At 37.9% G+C, this 19808-nt stretch overlaps 1 protein-coding gene across 9 annotated transcripts in view; it reads right to left on the bottom strand.

Moving 5' to 3' along the window:
- The window catches only part of Tdrd3 (tudor domain containing 3), a 129331-nt gene that overhangs the window by 48990 nt on the left and 60533 nt on the right, over positions 1-19808 (bottom strand). For all 9 annotated transcript variants that reach the window (XR_383170.3, XM_011245039.2, XM_006518909.3 and 6 more), the window contains 5 exons: positions 19058-19129; positions 15636-15785; positions 10820-10960; positions 10171-10327; positions 9232-9357 (listed from right to left, as the gene is read on the bottom strand). Coding sequence is in view for 8 of the 9 variants with exons in the window: in XM_011245039.2 (XP_011243341.1) it covers positions 9232-9357; positions 10171-10327; positions 10820-10960; positions 15636-15785; positions 19058-19129 (646 nt within the window). In the remaining variant the exon portion in view is untranslated. The remainder of the gene's footprint in view (positions 1-9231; positions 9358-10170; positions 10328-10819; positions 10961-15635; positions 15786-19057; positions 19130-19808) is intronic.

Raw genomic sequence — 19808 nt, 5'->3', positions numbered from 1 at the left:
CTGCTGATATATTCATTCTTATTGCCACAAATGAACACTGTTACTTAGAATATTAACTTTAGTTTTCTGCTTGTTCTGTTCTTGTAAGTAGGGCAGGAAGAATGCTTTATTAAAAACTTTAATAACAACGTTATAAAAGAGAGTATTCAGATGCATTAGAAAATAAAATTTATACTCTCATACTGTTTTCACTTAAAATATAAAGAATTTATATAAAAATCCATGTATCTGGATACAGAAAATGTGGTACATCTACACAATGGAGTACTACTCAGCTATTAAAAAGAATGAATTTATGAAATTCCTAGCCAAATGGATGGACCTGGAGGGCATCATCCTGAGTGAGGTAACACATTCACAAAGGAACTCACACAATATGTACTCACTGATAAGTGGATATTAGCCCCAAACCTAGGATACCCAAGATATAAGATACAATTTGCTAAACACATGAAACTCAAGAAGAATGAAGACTGAAGTGTGGACACTATGCCCCTCCTTAGAATTGGGAACAAAACACCCATGGAAGGAGTTACAAAGACAAAGTTTAGAGCTGAGATGAAAGGATGGACCATGTAGAGACTGCCATATCCAGGGATCCACCCCATAATCAGCATCCAAACGCTGACAGCATTGCATATACTAGCAAGATTTTATCGAAAGGACCCAGATGTAGCTGTCTCTTGTGAGACTATGCCGGGGCCTAGCAAACACAGAAGTGGATGCTCACAGTCAGCTAATGGATGGATCACAGGGCTCCCAATGGAGGAGCTAGAGAAAGTACCCAAGGAGCTAAAGGGATCTGCAACCCTATAGGTGGAACAACATTATGAACTAACCAGTACCCCGGAGCTCTTGACTCTAGCTGCATATGTATCAAAAGATGGCCTAGTCGGCCATCACTGGAAAGAGAGGCCCATTGGACACGCAAACTTTATATGCCCCAGTACAGGGGAACGCCAGGGCCAAAAAGGGGGAGTGGGTGGGTAGGGGAGTGGGGGTGGGTGGGTATGGGGGACTTTTGGTATAGCATTGGAAATGTAAATGAGCTAAATACCTAATAAAAAATGGAAAAAAAATGCATGTATCTTTACATTTTTAGAGACTGAAAACCCTCACTATCCTATCACTAGAGATATGAAAATGTAGAGTAATGCTACCTGCACACACAGCAACTGCTGAAGTCTCAGACATTACTTTTTAATATAATGCAGAAACTGAAATGTTCCATACACAACAACAGTCTCTACCCTCAGGAGCTGTAGCCTACTTCGAGATTAGAAGTATTTCCCAACATCTTTCAAGTCAGTGAACACAGCTGGCTCGTTCAGTTCAGTGCCACAAGCTTTTTTATTCTTTTATTCTGGTGTGTTTTTTAATTATAAAAGCTTTTAATACCCCTCAAATTTTGGAATACAACTCTTTATTTTTCAAAATTAAAATATAACTACATAATTTTTCTCTTTTCCCTTTCCTCCTTCCAACCACAGTCATGTACCCCCACTCCAGTCTCAAATTCATGGCCTCTTAAATTGTTGTAACATACATATATATACACATACATACATACATACATACATACATACATACATACATACATGGACTGAGCAGATTGATTTTATATTTAGGAATATATATATTTATATTTAGTGGTTTTATTTAATATAAATGACTATCAATTTGAAGATATTAGAACACACATTACATACTCTTGTATATATAAAGTTGTATGTGTGTATGTTTGTGTGTGTGTGTGTGTGTGTGTGTGTGTGTGTGTATTTTTTTTACAGAGATTATACCGTGTCTGTCCAGGTCGTACTCAGTTATTTCCTCCAGTGTTTCACAACCATAGATTCAAGCAAACTGGAGACATTCAGTAAATACTTGCTCAAAGAATTACTGAAAACTTCAAAGTGAGACAAACCCCAAGTTTCAATTACCTGATTAATGCGTTCACCTCTGCTAAGCTAAGGGCAAAAGAGAAAGTGCCACCTTGCGTTCTGCTTTCTGAGGGTGAAGAGTGCATTAGAGCACACTGGAGCACACTCAGATGTGCACAAATGATTATAGGAAAGACTAGTGTAGCACACATACAAAGTAAGTGTCTAACACCGCTCTCTCCCGTGCATAGAAAGAGCTGAGCTGCAAACCAAATAAAGAGCTTCTCCCGCTTCCTAGTCTTTGTCCCCCAAACTCACAAGCACCTCAGTTTCTTCATCTAAGAAGTAACCCTTATCACAGAATTAGGGAAACTTAACCTCAAAATGCATAAGAGCACGTGGAATTACAACTATCATTGGGGGTAACCGTAGCCCTATCCCTGAGCAGAGTTCTGATGGGAAAACTAGCACAGGGATGCTTAGCTCTTTATTTCTTTCAGATACTCATGCGAGTTAGTGAACACTGAAGCAGACGATGTCAACACTGCTCGTCACTACACACAGGCACAGGACAGCACCACAACCCTCTCTATGCTGTGGTAGCTATTTATAATTGGAAGAGGCGAACAACAATACACTCATGTAGTAACTAAAGTAACCTAAATTAACCAAAGTCTCAAGGGAGATAGATTATTATGCTAAGACTTCTGCTCAGAACTTCTGCTTTGTATTTTAGTTGAGCCCCAAAGAATAAGAAATGTAGAACAAGAGCCGAGCATGGTGGCACACGCCTTTAATCCCAGCACCCAGGAGGCAGAGGCAGGTGGATTTCTGAGTTCGAGGCCAGCCTGGTCTACAGAGTGAGTTCCAGGACAGCCAGGGCTATACAGAGAAACCCTGTCTCGAAAAAACCAAAAAAAAAAAAAAAGAAAGAAAGAAAGAAAGAAAGAAAGAAAGAAAGAAAGAAAGAAAGAAAGAAAGAAAGAAAGAAAGAAAGAAAGAAAGAAAGAAAGAAAAGAAAAGAAAAGAAATGTAGAACAAGCAGGGGAGAATACTCCAAGGAGAAAAACACACAGCCATCTCATGTCTAACTAAAAACATCACCTTTACTGCTTTCAAAGGGAAAAGTACTGTGTGTTCCAAAATCTCCAAACTGATACTCATTTATGCTAAATAAAGACACCAAATCCAGAAAAGTGATTACACATAAATTACCATTTCTTTTAATCTGATAAGGCCTTCATTAATTATTCAAAAATATACATTGCTTTCTTAGGCTCATTAAATTCTATCAAAGGTACAATACATATTAAACTAAACACCAAGCTTAAGATGAACAAATTTATTAAAATTTTAATGCCCAAAACTTGCTTAAGAAGTAAAACTCCATTGTTAGGAAGTTATAAAGCATATCATTGTTATGAATTAATAAATCATGAGCATTCTGATAAACAATGTAACCGACAGCAATCCATCCACAGTCCGGCTCCTCTCCAGCCAGGGCCAGGCCTGAAATACACCCCACACTGGTGCTCCTTGCAGGTGTAAGTACATAAATAGTTCAACCTAGAGAATGTGCTCGATATTTAAAAACAAATAAAGGCACTTTCGTCTATAGTTATAACAGCACTCCGAAGTATAGATTAGGAAGTTGAAACAGCTGAGTAAGGCCAAGGAAACATTAGTAAACAGCTGGATATAACCAGCCCATCAGGTCCGACACAGTCAAGCTACCAGCTCTAAATCATGGATAAACGTGAGTTATCTTTACAAGTTTCTCATAAAACTCTGAATTATCATCAAAGTATTTTTGCCAGAGATACTTTTAACAAAAAGTACCATGTGAACAAATCTGTATAAAATGAGAACACATCTTTTGGGGAACCTTGGTTGACTCTTCTCCCTTCTCTCCAAACATCACAGGAATATGGACAAATATGTCACAATTCACAGTAAATCCTGAAATAATGAGAACTTAAGTGATGCTCCTAGCACAGTCTCTGCCCCCTCTCCATCAACTCCCAGCAGCCACTCCCCTACACCACAGAAGAGTGTACTCTGGGGGAAATGAGGGCCTTGCTCCCAACAGCTTCAGTTCTGGATGCTCACCCAACCCCTGCAGTGTGTGCATGTGTTCTAGGCCTTTTCCCTCTGCCATCTCCTCAGGTCTCGGCTCAGAGACCATTTTTACAGTGTCATCTCAGCAACCCTTAGGATTAAGTCAGATTCCTTCCCGTGTACACCCTGGCTTGAGTTCTAAACCGGCCACCTCACGACCTTTGTGAGAGGCTGCAATCAGGGTTGTGCGGGACTCAGCTTGAGCGTCTTACAAAAGCTGAGTTTTAAAGTTTCATGAAAATGTATGAGTTAGTTTTTAAATCACCGATAGCCTGAAATCAAACGTGGTGGGCATAAGTATACACAGCAGCAGCAAAATGCAAAGGCCAGCTTTCCCAGCCTGCCTGGTCCTTGTGTGAGAGCCAGGTGTGAGCCACCTAACAGTGCCCTCCCCTTTCCCTCAGCATCCTCCTCACTCTGCTCCCACTCACAGGAGCTGCTCCAGTGCCTCCGCTGGCTCCGCACCTGGGTCTGACTGCTTATTGATCTCACTCCTTGATTGGACAGACTTATTATGTCTTAAAGCTGAGCTCCTGACTGCTCTTTCCAACATAAATACCTGCTCAGAAATGCCAAGTCAAAAAAGTTATGAATTGGAAAATAAAAAATATCCCAAATCCTAGCTCCTTAGTTCTTATGAGTTCTTTAGTTCTTTTCTCAAGCACGTAGAAATCACAACATCATTTAGTGTTGGCAAGCCTTTCGCACGGCTCCTGGAGCACAGCAGTTCTCAGTACATAGCATCCCTCATTTTATATAGAGAAAACCCTACAACAGTAAAAGGGAAAGAAAAGCTTATGTTTTAGTAAGTTTGTGTTTAGTAAAACAAAATATCTAAGAAAATTATGTATATATTACGCTCACAATAAAATGACATTAATTTAGAAAGCAGTCTCTTCAACAGAGGTAATCTTCCACAAGTAACTAATACTAATTAGTTGGCATGCAATTCCCATGCAGAAAATTTTAAAACTTCAGAGGAATGTATGCTTAGAGCATTGTGAATTAAGAGCCCAGCTAAGTGTTCTAATGAAGCTGGAGTCTGGAAGGAACGCACAGACCCATATAATCTCTTTCCAGGGTATTTTATACTCTCTTAACACCTAAGTCCTTTGGCAGTTTGGCTGCTAGATGTCTGTAGCTTATGGCTAACTAAATAATTACTTTAAGAAAATATCTACCTAGGTAATACATGTAAAATAATTAAGATTTCTACAATATGCAGGCTGGAAATCACAAGAAATTAGTCGTTAAACAACATGTGGAATGAAGAAGTATTTATGTGGCTGCCACTTCCAGGTCACAGTTCCTCAAGGACTAGAGATGTAACTCAGTTTTCACATATTTGGCTCGTGTGCATGAAGCACTGGGTTCATCTGCCTGCTGCACTGAGAAGGAAAGGCTTTCAAAGCCAATGCTAGAAGACATGGTCTAAGAAGTGATCAGGTACTTCTGTGGAAATATTTAAAAATAAAACTGAAGAAGTGGTAGCATACCTGGATCTTCTAGAGGAATTACATATATGAAAATAAAGGTATTACTAATTTGTATTAAATTTAACAGAAAAAAAACTTATCCTTAAAAGATAATATGTCTCCTCAATAAATTTAAAACACTACAGAATCTGATACACCTTCAATATTTGTCAAACAAAACATTGGAAATATTTGTATTCTATATTTTGGCATAATGGTATGAATTAAGGATGGGTTATAAGTATAAGTAAGTATTCCTGTGATCTTAGCATGCCTACAGTTTGACTGTTATCTGTCTTATAAGGTCAGAAATAAAATCTCCCACTTTCCAGCATGATGTCATAACCCAAAAAGATTCATATTTTATAGCATTTTGAGTTTGATAACTTTAATTTAGAAGTACATAACCAAAATGACACAGGAAGTCACCCAGAACCAGCTTCTTGCTGGGAACCACACTGGCCACTGGGAAAGGCTGTGAGGCATCTCTTGATCAGTGATTGCTATGGGAGGGCCCAATAGTGTGGGTGCTGCCAGCCCTGTGCAGGGGATCCTACAGAAGACAGCAGGCTGAGCAAGCCATGGGGAGCAAGGCAGGGAACAGCATTCCTCCACGGTTCTGCTTCAGTTCCTGTCTACAGGTTCCTACGGGGAGTTCCTTTCATGATGCACTGTGAACAGACCCTTTCTCCCCAAGCTGCTTGCGTCCATGGTGTCTATCACAGCTCTAGAAACTAACTGAAGACACTGGCTAAGCCAGTTGACTTTTGGGAATCCTAAAACTAAACAAGATCCTGAGACAGCTTGACGTGAACAAAATCAAAACACAGATGCTAAGGAAAACTCTGGTATTCAAGGATAATATGAGAATTTTTTGTGTGTGTATGCATGCATGTACATATATGTGTGACATGCACATAAGTGCATGTGTACATGTTGGTGGAGTATGTTATATGTACATGTATGTGCACATGCATGTGTGTGTGTGTGTGTGTGTGTGTGTGTGTGTGTGTGTGTGTGTGTGTGTGTGATATGTGCAAGTTTGTATATTACTGAAAATTGAACTCAGGGCCTCAGGCTTACTGAGCAAGTGCTGATCACTGAGCTATGCCTCCTAGTTACAAACATTTCTTGAAGCTCTAAATCTATACACCTCTATAAAGACCCAAATACCAATGCTGATATAAACCTAAACCAAATCATGGAATCATAACAATCTTCAGAAGCTTATCTATCCATTATACATTGTGAAGATTATCCTGAAAAGCTTCCTAGATGTTCCATAGAAAAATGTTTAACATCTGTCATCAGTGAAGATATCATATTAGAATATAATCCAAGTAATATAATCTAAGCCTTAACTCCAATTAAAAGGAAACAATGAAATTGTAAAATCAGATACTAGTCTCAACTGCTCTTTCCTATAAACTCCATTTCAGTTAAAAATGTTGTCACTTAGTAAAGTATACTAACAAAAGAATAACAAAACATTATGTTTAAAAAATACACTTGAAAACAACCACAAATCAAGCTTTCTCGTCAATCCTATGGTCTTCACTGTATCCATGAACTCACGGCCAAGAGAACAGAGAAAATCTATAAGCCCAATGACGTCTGTCTATGAGTATATTCATTTCTTGTACAGCTTTCTATACTTATGTGTGGGAACACAGATCTCTCCTCTGTGGCGTCCATATCGTTAGAGCCTAGGACAGCAGGCTGCAGTTGATGGAAGCAATGTCTGATCAGACAGTACTAACCACGACACAGGCAATCAGCAGCGACTCCATGGCAGCCTGACTAAAGCACTGCCTAACCCATTCACACAGCTAGTTGGCCTCATTCTGACAATAAAGTTTCCAAATAAAGGTCTAAACATCATTACAAATTCCAAATATGTCTGAAAACGTACTGCCATTTATGAGACAAAACAATAATTCAACTTTGGAGCTTAGAAATGCATATTAAGAGGATTTAACTATTTACTTAGTGAATGTTATCATTTATTTAATATAAACTTTAAAATGCATGAAATAAGAAGGCTTAGCACAAAATATCATAATATGATAATTAGATATGATCTGGCATAGTTATAAACTACAATAATATTTCACTTTCATATGCCAAGTCACAGATGAATTCTACCCTCAATCCCACTAAAAAGAAATGAAATCACAGTCATGATTTAGGCGACACCTTAGGATGCAAATGCAGGAGTTAGAGAGGAACGGATCAAGAGGTGTGACTAGGCCCTTGGGGCTGCAAGGCTTAGGATCCTGAGAAGTCAGTCAGGAAACAGTGAGACGGGAAGATGCAGCAGACTCCCCTGCTGACCCTGTGGAAGCATCTTTACACTGTCCACGTGGCAACATGAAGACTGTTTGCAGGAGCTGATAGCAGCCCCGGCAATAAGAAGCAAAACTAAACCAACCACCACACAGCACATCAGTCCGGCACATGTGAGGAGCTGACTTCACAGCCTACAGCCCAGGAGCCTGTGAGAGGAACACCGACACCAGCTCAGCTCACAAACTCAATGGAACCCTTGGCTGCAGACTGTCCAGCCATTTGATGCACAGTAATAGAAACAAAGGTGCCAGTCTTCTATCAGTAAACACTGCTCTCCTGAGTTATCCTCTACAAACTATTTCAAACACTCATTTTTTTCAAATATTTTCAAAATGCCTTTTCTATAATTTATATATTATAATATATATAAAATCTATACATCTAAACTATATATGTAAAAGTAAGTATATATTTGCATATATAGTTTGTATATATAAAATTTATATATATAATGTAAAATCCAATGATAAACTCCAGTTTTCATGAAATATAGACCAATTTTGTATCAAAAGCGTTTGCAACCAAAGAGTATACTTGGAGGGACCCATGGCTCCAGCTGGATATGTAGCAGAAGATGGCTTCATTGGGCATCAATGGGAAAAGAGGCCCTTGGTCCTGTGAAGGCTTGATGCCCCACTGTAGGGGAATGCTAGGGCGGGGAGGCAGGAGTGGGTGGGTGGAGAAACACCCTCATAGAAGCAGGGGTAGCGGAGATGGGATAGGGGATTTCCAGGATTGGGTGGAAACAGGAAAGGAAATAACATTTGAAATGTAAATAAAGAAAATATCCACAAAAATAAATTTAAAAATAAAAGTATTTTACTTCTAAATTTATTTGGCTGAATTAAAAAGCAAATCTAAAAGATAACATGATTTTAATCATTAAAATTTTAAAGACAATATTTGAAAATATTTCTCATATTCTAAACTTGTAAAAAAATACATCTTTAACACACTTATTGGCCCTTTCAGTATTTATGTTACGCATTACTGTACATCATGGGAAACAGTTGGGAAAGGATATTTCCCAGTAACAGATTCATACACTTAGGTACATGTGAGGAAAACAGACAGACCAATCTCAGAAATGATGTAAGCAATATGAAGTCATGCTACAGTAAATTTTCCAACTCAACTATCTGTTTGTACATCTAACTTTCCATGTGTTAAGGGTTGGGTGGAGTACTTTGGTAATATTACTCCACATACAATTAAAAGCTAAGTAAGCTGGCCTTTGTTCTCAGAATGCAACATCAAAACTTTCTCCTATGTTTTGGCGACATGAAATTCACTATAAAAGGTCTAAACAACCATCCAGAATAGAAATAATTTTGTACTACTGTGAATGAGGTGGTTGTTTTAAAAAGAAACTGATATATTTTTTTAATGTTGTTTTCAGGTTAGCCTACCTTCCACATTCAGAGTTCCCATTTTAGACTCCAAGAAATCAAATAACGTGCTTGGTGCTGACGGTCTTGCGGTTCCCAGGTCTTCCTCATCTTCTGATCGTCCTCGACCCCTGCCTTTCCCTCTTCCTTAGGTTGAAAAGCACACACATATATACATACGTACATAGCGTGTAAAAAGCAAAAGAGATCACTAAAACACAATCAGCAACCTTGTAGCTAACGTACAGATATTTCTTCTCACCGGCTTCGGTGAATCTCTTTAACAATAAAAATGCTTTAAATAAAGCTGTTAAGAAGTATCTTACTACTTTATATGATCTATCGAATATATGTCAAATGAACATAGAACTTAGACTTGAAATAAACACATATCACTTTTTTTAATTTAAAAAGATTTTACCTTAAAATGAATTTTCTTTCTACAAAAAACTAAGATTGACTTATCAAGCTTAGCATAATTATATCTGTGCACAGTAAAACACTGTCAACACTGCTGTAACTTAAAGGCATCTTACACAGTCACAGAAATTTTAGAATATCAGTCTACATACTAAAATACATATGTATGGTTATTTATACTATGTACAGGGATATTTCTCAATCTATTTCTCAAACAATACCAGTTTATCCAAGTAAAAGATACTGTTTGGTTAATTTTAGGAAGTTCAGAGAGTGGTAAGTCTTTAATAAAAATGGCACAGATCTAGACATAACCATCAAAACAAGTTAGCGTGCATCATGGTCTCTCTCTTACCTCTAACAACTCTGATTAAAAAGTCACTACTAGACACAGTCATACAGAGATGAGAAGCAGCCTGCATGACCTGTATGTCTCCAAGCCTCCAGCTTCTAAGAACCAGTGTTACCTAACGCTATAGCCCTCAAAGTATAAACCTTGGCCTTGGTCCTTCCCATATCTTGCTGGCACATGAACTATACCTCTAGCAGGAGGGCCCACAGCAGGCTTCTGTTTACTGCTGTTCAGAAGGACATTCAGTGCTGCTTCTAAGTTGTTGGCATTATCCATCAGCGCTTGCCTTGAGGCCTCCTTACTGAAGCCCATTTCTGTTATGTGTTTCAGGGCTTTCTCATCAACCTGAAAGGAATAAAGAAACAGCTATGCTGAGGACTTACATAAAGCCAGCTATCCATTTTAACTGTCTTTTACTCAACGTTTCATTCATAGCTATAGCGAAACTGTCACACTGACACAACATTCTGACTTCCTGTTTTCCCACACTGACAGTCAAGGAAGAATCTGAGTTATAGTAAATGTCACTGAAAATCCAAAACAAGACAAAGAAAAGCTTATGCTATATTAGAATAAGCTCTTAAGAAAATAATATGGCAAAGAAAACATGACCTCATACATTTTATAGTAAAAACAAACAAACAAACAAAACAAATAATTACACTTCCCCATCCACAGCAGGAAAAAAAAGTAATTTATATCGCACCTAACAAAAATACAAAGAAGAAATTTAAAAACAAACAAACAAACAAAAAGAAAAAAAAAACAAGAGAAGCAGCAGCTATTCAGAACATATCCTGTTTCTTTTGTGGCTGCTCCGTTCCCCGTTACACTTACCAATTCTCTATAGACACCTTCGTTCTTGCTCTCTGACTTGGAAGCCTTTTCCTTCTGTAAAACCTCCCTATTTCGGTGACCAGCAGCACCAATATTGAGATTACTTCTGGCACCACCTCCACCTCCTCCAAATGTCTTGGTCTAGATAAGGAAAAAATAAAATAGACATAAGTAAATAGCATTTTTAAATAGCCATACAAACAAAGATATTACTTTAAAAACCGGAAAAGTTCATCATTTAAAGCTTAATTATTTTTCACAAGTAAAAAATAAAATAACTGACACCAATAACAGAGCATAAACATCTATAACCCATAATATTTTCTTTCCACAAGTCCAGGCAGGGCAAAAAGAAAATTACTAGATTTTAATTAAGTCACCAAAACCAATCTATATGTGTATCAATGCAGATGAAAATGAGATGATATAAAGACATCATAAAGATTAGTTGTCTAAATTACTCCAGTAAAATATTTGAATACATCTTGGATCCAAGCCCTAGAACCATCTACAGCTCAAGGTCTAAACAAAGCACTCAACTGACCCAATAGCCAATTAAAGCATATCATGTCTGTTGTGGATCATGATATAATCTTAGAAATTAAACAAAACATGAACAAAGAGTATAACTCATTTGTTAATTCCTTGTTTACATTCATCATATATGTCATTATTTTGCTGATGTATTTGAATAAACTTGAAACTTGATTTAGTCTCATTAATCATCTCTTTTCAAAATAATTATGAGAAAATAGAACATGGAGACCACTGACTTGGGAAGATACAAGATCATGGCTGAAAGGCATCCCACAGCTGACTCATCAAAAGAGAAATCTTATTACATAATATTTTTCTGTCTGATACCTTTGGTAAAATTAAAAGCAAGTTAAAACTTGATTTTTTTATTAACAATAATTTTTGAAAATATATTTTAAATAAGAAAAGCACATTATAAATGATTTTATTATACATTATATATTAATATATTATAATAAAAAGCATCTTAATTTATTCAACATTGAGAAATTATGTTGAACTAGATAAAAATGTAAAGTAAAATGTAAAAAATGAGAAATTAATACTAGACATACATTAATGAACAACATTTTCATTACCTGAATATGTTATTTAAATCTGATACAACTTAAAGGTAAAACTGAATCTGGACATTACTATACAATTTTGGGTTTGTAGAATTTCTGCAAAAATAAAAGTCTTTCTTACACACATGTCTAACTGTTTTAAAAACGCGGTTTATATAGACATGAGTGAAGCTCATGAGGTGGGCACCGCAGCACAGGACACTCAGCTTTGAACTGTCTAGACAAGCTAGTTCATGGCAACCTCTGCTCCTTCCCTCAGGCAAACCACTTTCCCCTTTCATTGCTTCTCAACCCAGTCCTGTGAGGATTAAAGGACATCACCAACAGTGTTACCTCAGCACCGATCCCACAGGGCAAAGGCTCCAGTGCACATCACCAACAGTGTTACCTCAGCACTGATCACATAGGGCAAAGGCTCTAGTGCACATGGCAATTACTACTTTGGTAGAACACAGTTACCTGGTGTCTAGAGTCTGACTTGTTTGAATTAAGATTTATATTCCACAACTCCAGAGTTCTTTTGCTTTTGGTGACAATGAAATACACCCATTTTATTTCCTTAACATTTTCTTTGCATTTTGTGGGTTAAAAATGGGAGAGCGGCATTTTCAGTTGTTTCAAGGATTTAAAATAACTTCAACTCCCGAGCCATAAACTATGCAGAGCAGTGTGGCCACATCATGGTGGGTGGATTAGGCATCCCTAAGACCATCACAACTGCCTATCACACTTTTACACCTCATGGTCCAGCTAGCCACTCACTGCTTTGCCTTGTCCCTGTTGATTACGCTTGCTCTCTTACTTTTACAAACTCCAAATATTTACCACACAAGTGTGAGTGTAGAGGGAGTCAATAACCTCAATGTCCCAGATCAATCAATCAATAACCATCAACACTTTTCAAGTAACTACCCTTGGTAAGCACTCCTCACTCCCTTACCCATGACATACACCCAAATTGTCTTATTTCTCTCTATACTAGTGATCAATCTGGAGGAATTGACTTCTATTCCTCTATCCTCCAAAAGTAAAACCTTATCGTGTGTGTTACCTTTTTTCTTTTCTACAAACACTCATTCCTTTGGTGATCTGATTTAGCCCAATACTATCAGTCTTAGGGTTTTACTACTGCGAACAGACAAATGACTAAGGCAACTCTTATAAAGGACAACATTTAGTTGGGGCTGGCTTACAGGTTCAGAGGTTCAATCCATTATCATCATGGTGGACACATGGCATGGTGTTCAGGCAGGCATGGTGTGGGAAAAGCTGAGATTCCTACATCTTGATCTGAAGGCCACTAGGGAAAAACTGGCTTCCAGATAGCTAGAACAAGGGTCTTAAAGCCCACACCCACAGTGACACACCTACTACAATAAGGCTACACTCACTCGATCAAGGCCACACCTCCTAATAGTACCATTCCATGAGCCAAGCATCAAAGCATCCAACTACACAGAACTCTCAAATGTAGGCTATCTATGCTAAAGCTCTTCTCAAATTACACTCCTCTAGCTCACTCTTTATTAAGCATTACAACAATGTATCTAGTATGCATCTCAATATTCATGTGTTCATAATGTAGTACCAGAGTGCCTTCACTTGCACATGCCCCACTCTAATCCTCTGGATTTTAAGATATCCTGACAATATCTCAGTGTGAAATCTTTAGTCATTCTTTACTTCTCTGATTCTGTAATTCCCTCTCTCTCTCTCTCTCTCTCTCTGAAGCACCCCTAATTTCAAAATTTCTGAAGCCACCAAGTTTGCTCAGCCTATGGAGAGTGAAGAAAGATACTGTCACTTCTTTGCCAGAATCAATTTGGTAATCTCCCATCTTGTCTACAACTCCAATCTTCCTTCTTTATAACCCATCTCAATGAAGCAGTCAGAAGTAGCCCTTTTAGATATAGATTGGCCGATGTTATTGCTGTGAGCAAAAGACTCAAAAGCTTGAGATTTCTAAGGACAAGTCAGTGTCTTTGCAACAGCTTGTGGGTGCTGCAGCAGGCCTCCATTACCCTGCTCCTGCCTCTCGCACAGAGCACCTTCCTGGTTACAGCCTTTTCTGCAGCTTCCTTTTTTCTATAAATCGTTCTTCCTTAGTTACTTTTCTCACCTCCCTCAAAGCACTGATCAAGTTTCATTATCCTGAGGCATACAGTGTGTATGTGTGTGTGTATACACACACACATATATATATACATATATATATATACATATACATACATATATACACACAGTATATGTATATGTATATGTATAAAATTTCTGTGTGAAATTTATCTGTACATTTTGTTATTTACAATGTAGATGGTCCATAATGTACATGTCAATTTACTCCTTAAAATTGCTACTGGGTAACACTGGATAAGTCCTGAGTTAGTTAACTTAGAACTTCAACAATTTCATACACAAATTAAAGAATTCTGAAAACTGTTTCTGTCCTAAAAAAAGGTATGATTCTTTATACTTGTGAAGAAAACATGATTAATTATAGCAGTGACGTACATTATATAGACATTTGTAACACAGCAAACCAAACCTTAGGAAGACAGCTTAAGATGCACATGAATCCTTGGAACAGGTTATACTACACATCCTCTTCTAAATTTTAGAATCTAAAACATCAGATAATATTTTGGGGGAAATGAATATATTTCATATAAACTACATAAAAATATACTTAATTTGATGGTCTTAAGTGCCTTAGAATGAAAAGCATACTGAAGAATACAAATACCTGTGATAACTGTCACAATGGGGTGTCCTAATCCGTGCAGGGTGTAGGGAGGCTGTGGAGGTTTGATACGACCGATTACAACCCCCACAGCAGCTAACTTGACAGCTGAGGCCCACAGGGCACAAAGGTACATCAGCTTAGCACTGTCAGCACGACATGCTCTGGGCCCCCTGGTCCAGAGGGTTTGGTTTTGGTCCTACTCTGAACTGGACGTAGGAAGACAAGAGGAGGAACAAGCAAATGTCAAGTTTCCTAGGGAAGCTTTCAAGTTAAGTAGAAGAGTGATCACTCACAAACCTTCATTGTATTCTGAGCACAGGAAACAATTTCAATTTTAATGAATAAAAATTTTACCCAAGAAACTCACAAAAAAATTCATATCAAACTAAAAAAAAAAAAATATCAACCAGCAAAGAAAAAAACAGTAAGCAAGATATTAAAACCAGCTTGGCCAACTATGGTCTAAGATGGAGCGCATGTGTGTGCACATACATGTGTCATCATACAGCCACATATAATCCTATGAGTAACATGTTTGCTGTAATCTAGTTAACATAAAAAATAAGCTAGCAAGACATAATTCTGATGCACTAATTGATCCCAGCTCAGAACTCATTCCCCAAAATCTCCCTTTTCAGAAGCAAGCATTACAGAGGGAGATTATCTTGAGAAAGTAGAAACGAGCTCAACTAATAACAGGAAACCCTCTGCTATGATGCAAAAGGAAAATGTGTTTAGTTATTTCACTGAGAAAGAAATGAAAGGAGGGGTACTGGGTGGCTTACATGCCAACAGAAATATTTATAAGATTGCCAAGGTGCCTTGGGATGCCCGGAGGAATTGGCCTCCTCTGCTTGTCCAATCTGTAGAGAGGAGTATGAGCACTCTGGGGATTAGTTATGTGAGCAGCAGTGATGACCAAGGGAATTACAGAGAACACAACAGAAGTTTACGAAAACCCTCGTCTTACCTCTTTGCTCTTTGCAACCTCTGCAATGGCAGCAGTTCTTTGCTTTTCAAATTCATCATTATCATTTGCAGGCTTGGCAGGCAGGGAAACTTGTAATGTCTTTCTTCGATCAAGCTCTCTGCTATCCACTTGGACGTTAGATGCACACTTCTGAAAAAAATAAATTCATCTCGCTCAGTAATTCCAAGAGAAATTCCAAGAAATACAATTCTTCATAAGAACTATTTCCTCGAAAGAAATATTCATATTTCTTATCATTGGTAAAGGCAAAACTACCACTCTATCCAACAGACTTAAAACAGATAAAAAACCACACACACACAAAAACTATGAAGCTGATTACAATGTTACTTTAAATAAATCTAAGTTAAAGATTGTATCTGTGTATGTACATACATACATACATACACACATACATGCATACATCACCTAAATGAGGCCACACATTTACAAAACAAACTGGACTGCAAGACCCAAGTTTCATTCTAGGGTAATAACTTAAAAACTGTTGTAGATTTCAAGCTATCTACATTAATTAAGACCAGGTAAATTTGATTTGTAATTAGAGTTCAATTTTCACATCACACCACAGTATCTTGAGTCAGGCAAAACACTTAATAACATGTAACAAAATGTGTTGGAACTTGTAAGTCAAAGACTGAAAACATGCCCAATTAAGATACAAAGTTTCCTTGTTGTTTTATTTAAGGTTTATGCTTTTAATATCATAATTTAAAACAGGTGTCTCTATTTGCAAACAACCCCTGAATTCTCAGCTCCACGCGAGTTCAATCCTCTAAAGTGACAGGTTTTCCTCAGCTTATTGCCTATATGAAAGGGAGAAGAGAAGATATTCTCAAGTGTGTTACACAAATACAGTATTTTTCCTCCAAGATAAACATGCCATTTACAGCAACGCAGAGAGGGCTAGCACGATGATTGTAGCCTACCAACTACTGCAATATGCCGCGCAAGCACGTCACAGTGAAGAACAGTAAATACCATCACTGAAACCAAATCTTCTGTTATACAGTCCTCCATTTATAATAATACACATTTCAATGCTGTACAGTAACGAAATCATTAACTGTCTCTAGAAAAAAGTCACTTTTATATCTTAAGCAATTTAAGAAAAGAGTTTACAAATGTCTCAGGAAAAAGTAAAATTGTACAAGTATATTAGTTATGATTTTCAAGTTTAAATTACTATAATATTTTCACTCTGGGATCTTTTATTACAAACAGAATGTTACTAGCATGGGCCACAACACTGGACTTTCTTTTTTTTTTTTTTTCTTCCATTTTTTTATTAGGTATTTAGCTCATTTACATTTCCAATGCTAAAGAGATGTCTTTGGATCTCTGGTAAGAACAAGAAACTGATACTGCCTGTCCAGTCTCTCTCTCTTTTTTTTTTTTTTTAGATTTATTTATTTATTATATGTAAGTACATTGTAGCTGTCTTCAGACACTCCAGAAGAGGGAGTCAGATCTTGTTACGGATGGTTGTGAGCAACCATGTGGTTGCTGGGATTTGAACTCTGGACCTTCGGAAGAGCAGTCGGGTGCTCTAACCCACTGAGCCATCTCACCAGCCCTAACACTGGACTTTCTATCAACCTTTATCTTTAAAAGGGGAGAGGGGACATGCCCATGATGCAGAAATGACTCTAATTTAATTCTAAGTATAGTTCATAACAATTATTTTAAAGATGCCAATCAACTGGTCATATCCCATATCTTCATATCAACTAGGTGTCTTTTTAGTACCAAAGTTTCAAACAAAATTCAAATAACATACACAATAAAATGTTGTGTTTCAATTTCAAATTTTTATGTCCCAATTTGCCTTCACTTTAGCCAGCATTCTGTAAGAAAAGTACAGAGTAAAACAGTTTAAAACTGTAGTGGTGGCCAACAAGGCAAAGCCAAGGCCACAGGGAGTGCTCTCAGCCTCATCTAGGGTGAAGCAAGAGAAGGGCAGGACACTGTGGAGGAGACAAGTCCAAGTTAAGTACAGAAAGGAAAACAAGACAGAGGCAGCTCAGACCTTCCTCCAATCTCCTTTACAGTAGGATACGTGGTGGTGGAAATGAGAACTGCTCCCATGCCACCATGTCTGAATGCCCAGACCCCAGCTGGTAGAACTGTTTGGGAAAGATTAGGAGGTGTGAGCCTGGTGGAGGGCCTGTGTCACTGAGCATCAGGTTTCTAAAGCCCAGGCTATTCCCAGTTAGCTTTCTCCCTCCCTCCCTCCCTCCCTCCCTCCCTCCCTCCCTCCGTCTTTTCTTTCTTTCTCTTTCTCTTTCTCTTTCTCTTTCTCTTTCTCTCTCTCCCCCCCACCCCCCACCAGATAAACATGTAATCACTCAGTTACTGCCCAGAATCACACCTCTCCCTCTCCCTCTCCCTCTCCCTCTCCCTCTCCCTCTCTCTCTCTCTCTTCCCCCATCCCCTACCAGATAAACATGTAATCACTCAGCTACTGGCCAGCATCACGCATCTCTCTCTCTCTCTCTCTCTCTCTCTCTCTCTCTCTCTCTCTCTCTCTCTCTCTCTCTCTCTCTCTCTCTCTCATCCCCTACCAGATAAACATGTAATCACTCAGCTACTGGCCAGAATCACGCTTCTCTCTCTCTCTCTCTCTCTCTCTCTCTTCCCCCATCCCCCTACCAGATAAACATGTAATCACTCAGCTACTGGCCAGAATCACGCTTGTCTCTCTCTCTCTCTCTCTCTCTCTCTCTCTCTCTCTCTCTCTCTCTCTCTCTCTCTCTCTCTCTCTCTCTCTCTCTCTTCCCCCATCCCCCACCAGATAAACATGTAATCACTCAGCTACTGGCCAGCATCACGCTTGTCTGCCTGCCACTATTTCCTGACATGATAGTCTTGCACTCTCTGAAACTTTAAGCCTCTATTAAATAATTCCTTTTAAATGTTGCCTTGGTCACAGTGTTTTGTTACAGTAATAGAAAATTAAGACTAAGGGTTAAAAATTAAGGACTACACATCTAATTACTTATTTTTTTTATAGAAGAATAATCCAAGCTGCTGTAGTTGAAAACATCAATATAAAACAAAATTAGGTGTCTAAGATGAACAATTGAATGGAGGCTAAGCTGAAGAACAAAATTTGGGGGAAAGTTCTGGCATATATTTTTTCATCTCTTTACTTTTAAAATTGTCATTTAAATACTGTTTTCCATTAACTTATCTTAGCTGTAATTTGTTCTACATACATAATTCTTAATTGCTTCAATCTCTGGGATTAGGGCAATATTATTAAATTCCTTGACCTTCATGTTTCAATATAATTCTACGGCATCTGAGGAGCTAGTTTGTCACATAGCCATACCCAGCTTAAGCACAATGAAGAACATTCTCTCTTGACTGAATCCACCTGCCAGGAGCAAAGTCCTTACCTGCCCAAAAGGTAGAAAAGGAGGTGGGCCACCTTCAGCTCCAATATTGCTTCTGTTATGCTTTAATAAGCTCTGTTTAAAAACAAAATCAGTCATAAAGCATAAAGCACATATATAAACACACTAGCCCCGCATACCAGAAGTGCAGAGCTTACAGTAGAATCTTGAGACACAACAGCCTCCTTTAAAGCATTTCTAACTACAAGACAAGAAATACTTTATTCTTTATTTCTGTAAGCTGGGAAAGTTCTTTCCTCATCTCTCCTGACCAAAATACATTCAAGTTTAATTTTTAGAAATATTTGTCAAGCTGGTGTTCTTTGGAGAAAGCAGACCTCCTCAAATAACATCAATTCATAAAAAATATGCTCTGACAAGAACAATTTTACTTTGAAGCACATAACCAATAGATGAATAATATCTGAAATTTCTCTACAAAAATAACATTTTTAGAGTTAATACTACTAGAAAAAAAGCTATTACTGATAAGGGTGATTTCTAGTACTTTAAATACTAGGATCCTATGGTTCATAATATGTAAAGTCACACAATAACATTTTTCAAATTATCTTATACTCATTCATACTATGAAGAACTATTCAAGCAACTGAGTTTTTAAAAGTTTTGCTGTACTTTGCATGCATATGTGTATGTACACGAACACACTATCACACAACAAGCACAAGTGTGTAAAGGGAAGAGGACAACTTGTGTGAGTCAATTCTCCCCACGCCCTTGTGGATCCCAGGAA

The sequence above is a fragment of the Mus musculus genome, chromosome 14 (genome assembly GCF_000001635.26).
Source record: "Mus musculus strain C57BL/6J chromosome 14, GRCm38.p6 C57BL/6J".
Classification (NCBI taxonomy): domain Eukaryota; kingdom Metazoa; phylum Chordata; class Mammalia; order Rodentia; family Muridae; genus Mus; species Mus musculus.
Note: the sequence above shows the minus strand (reverse complement) of the source record. Positions and strands in the feature narration are given on the sequence as shown.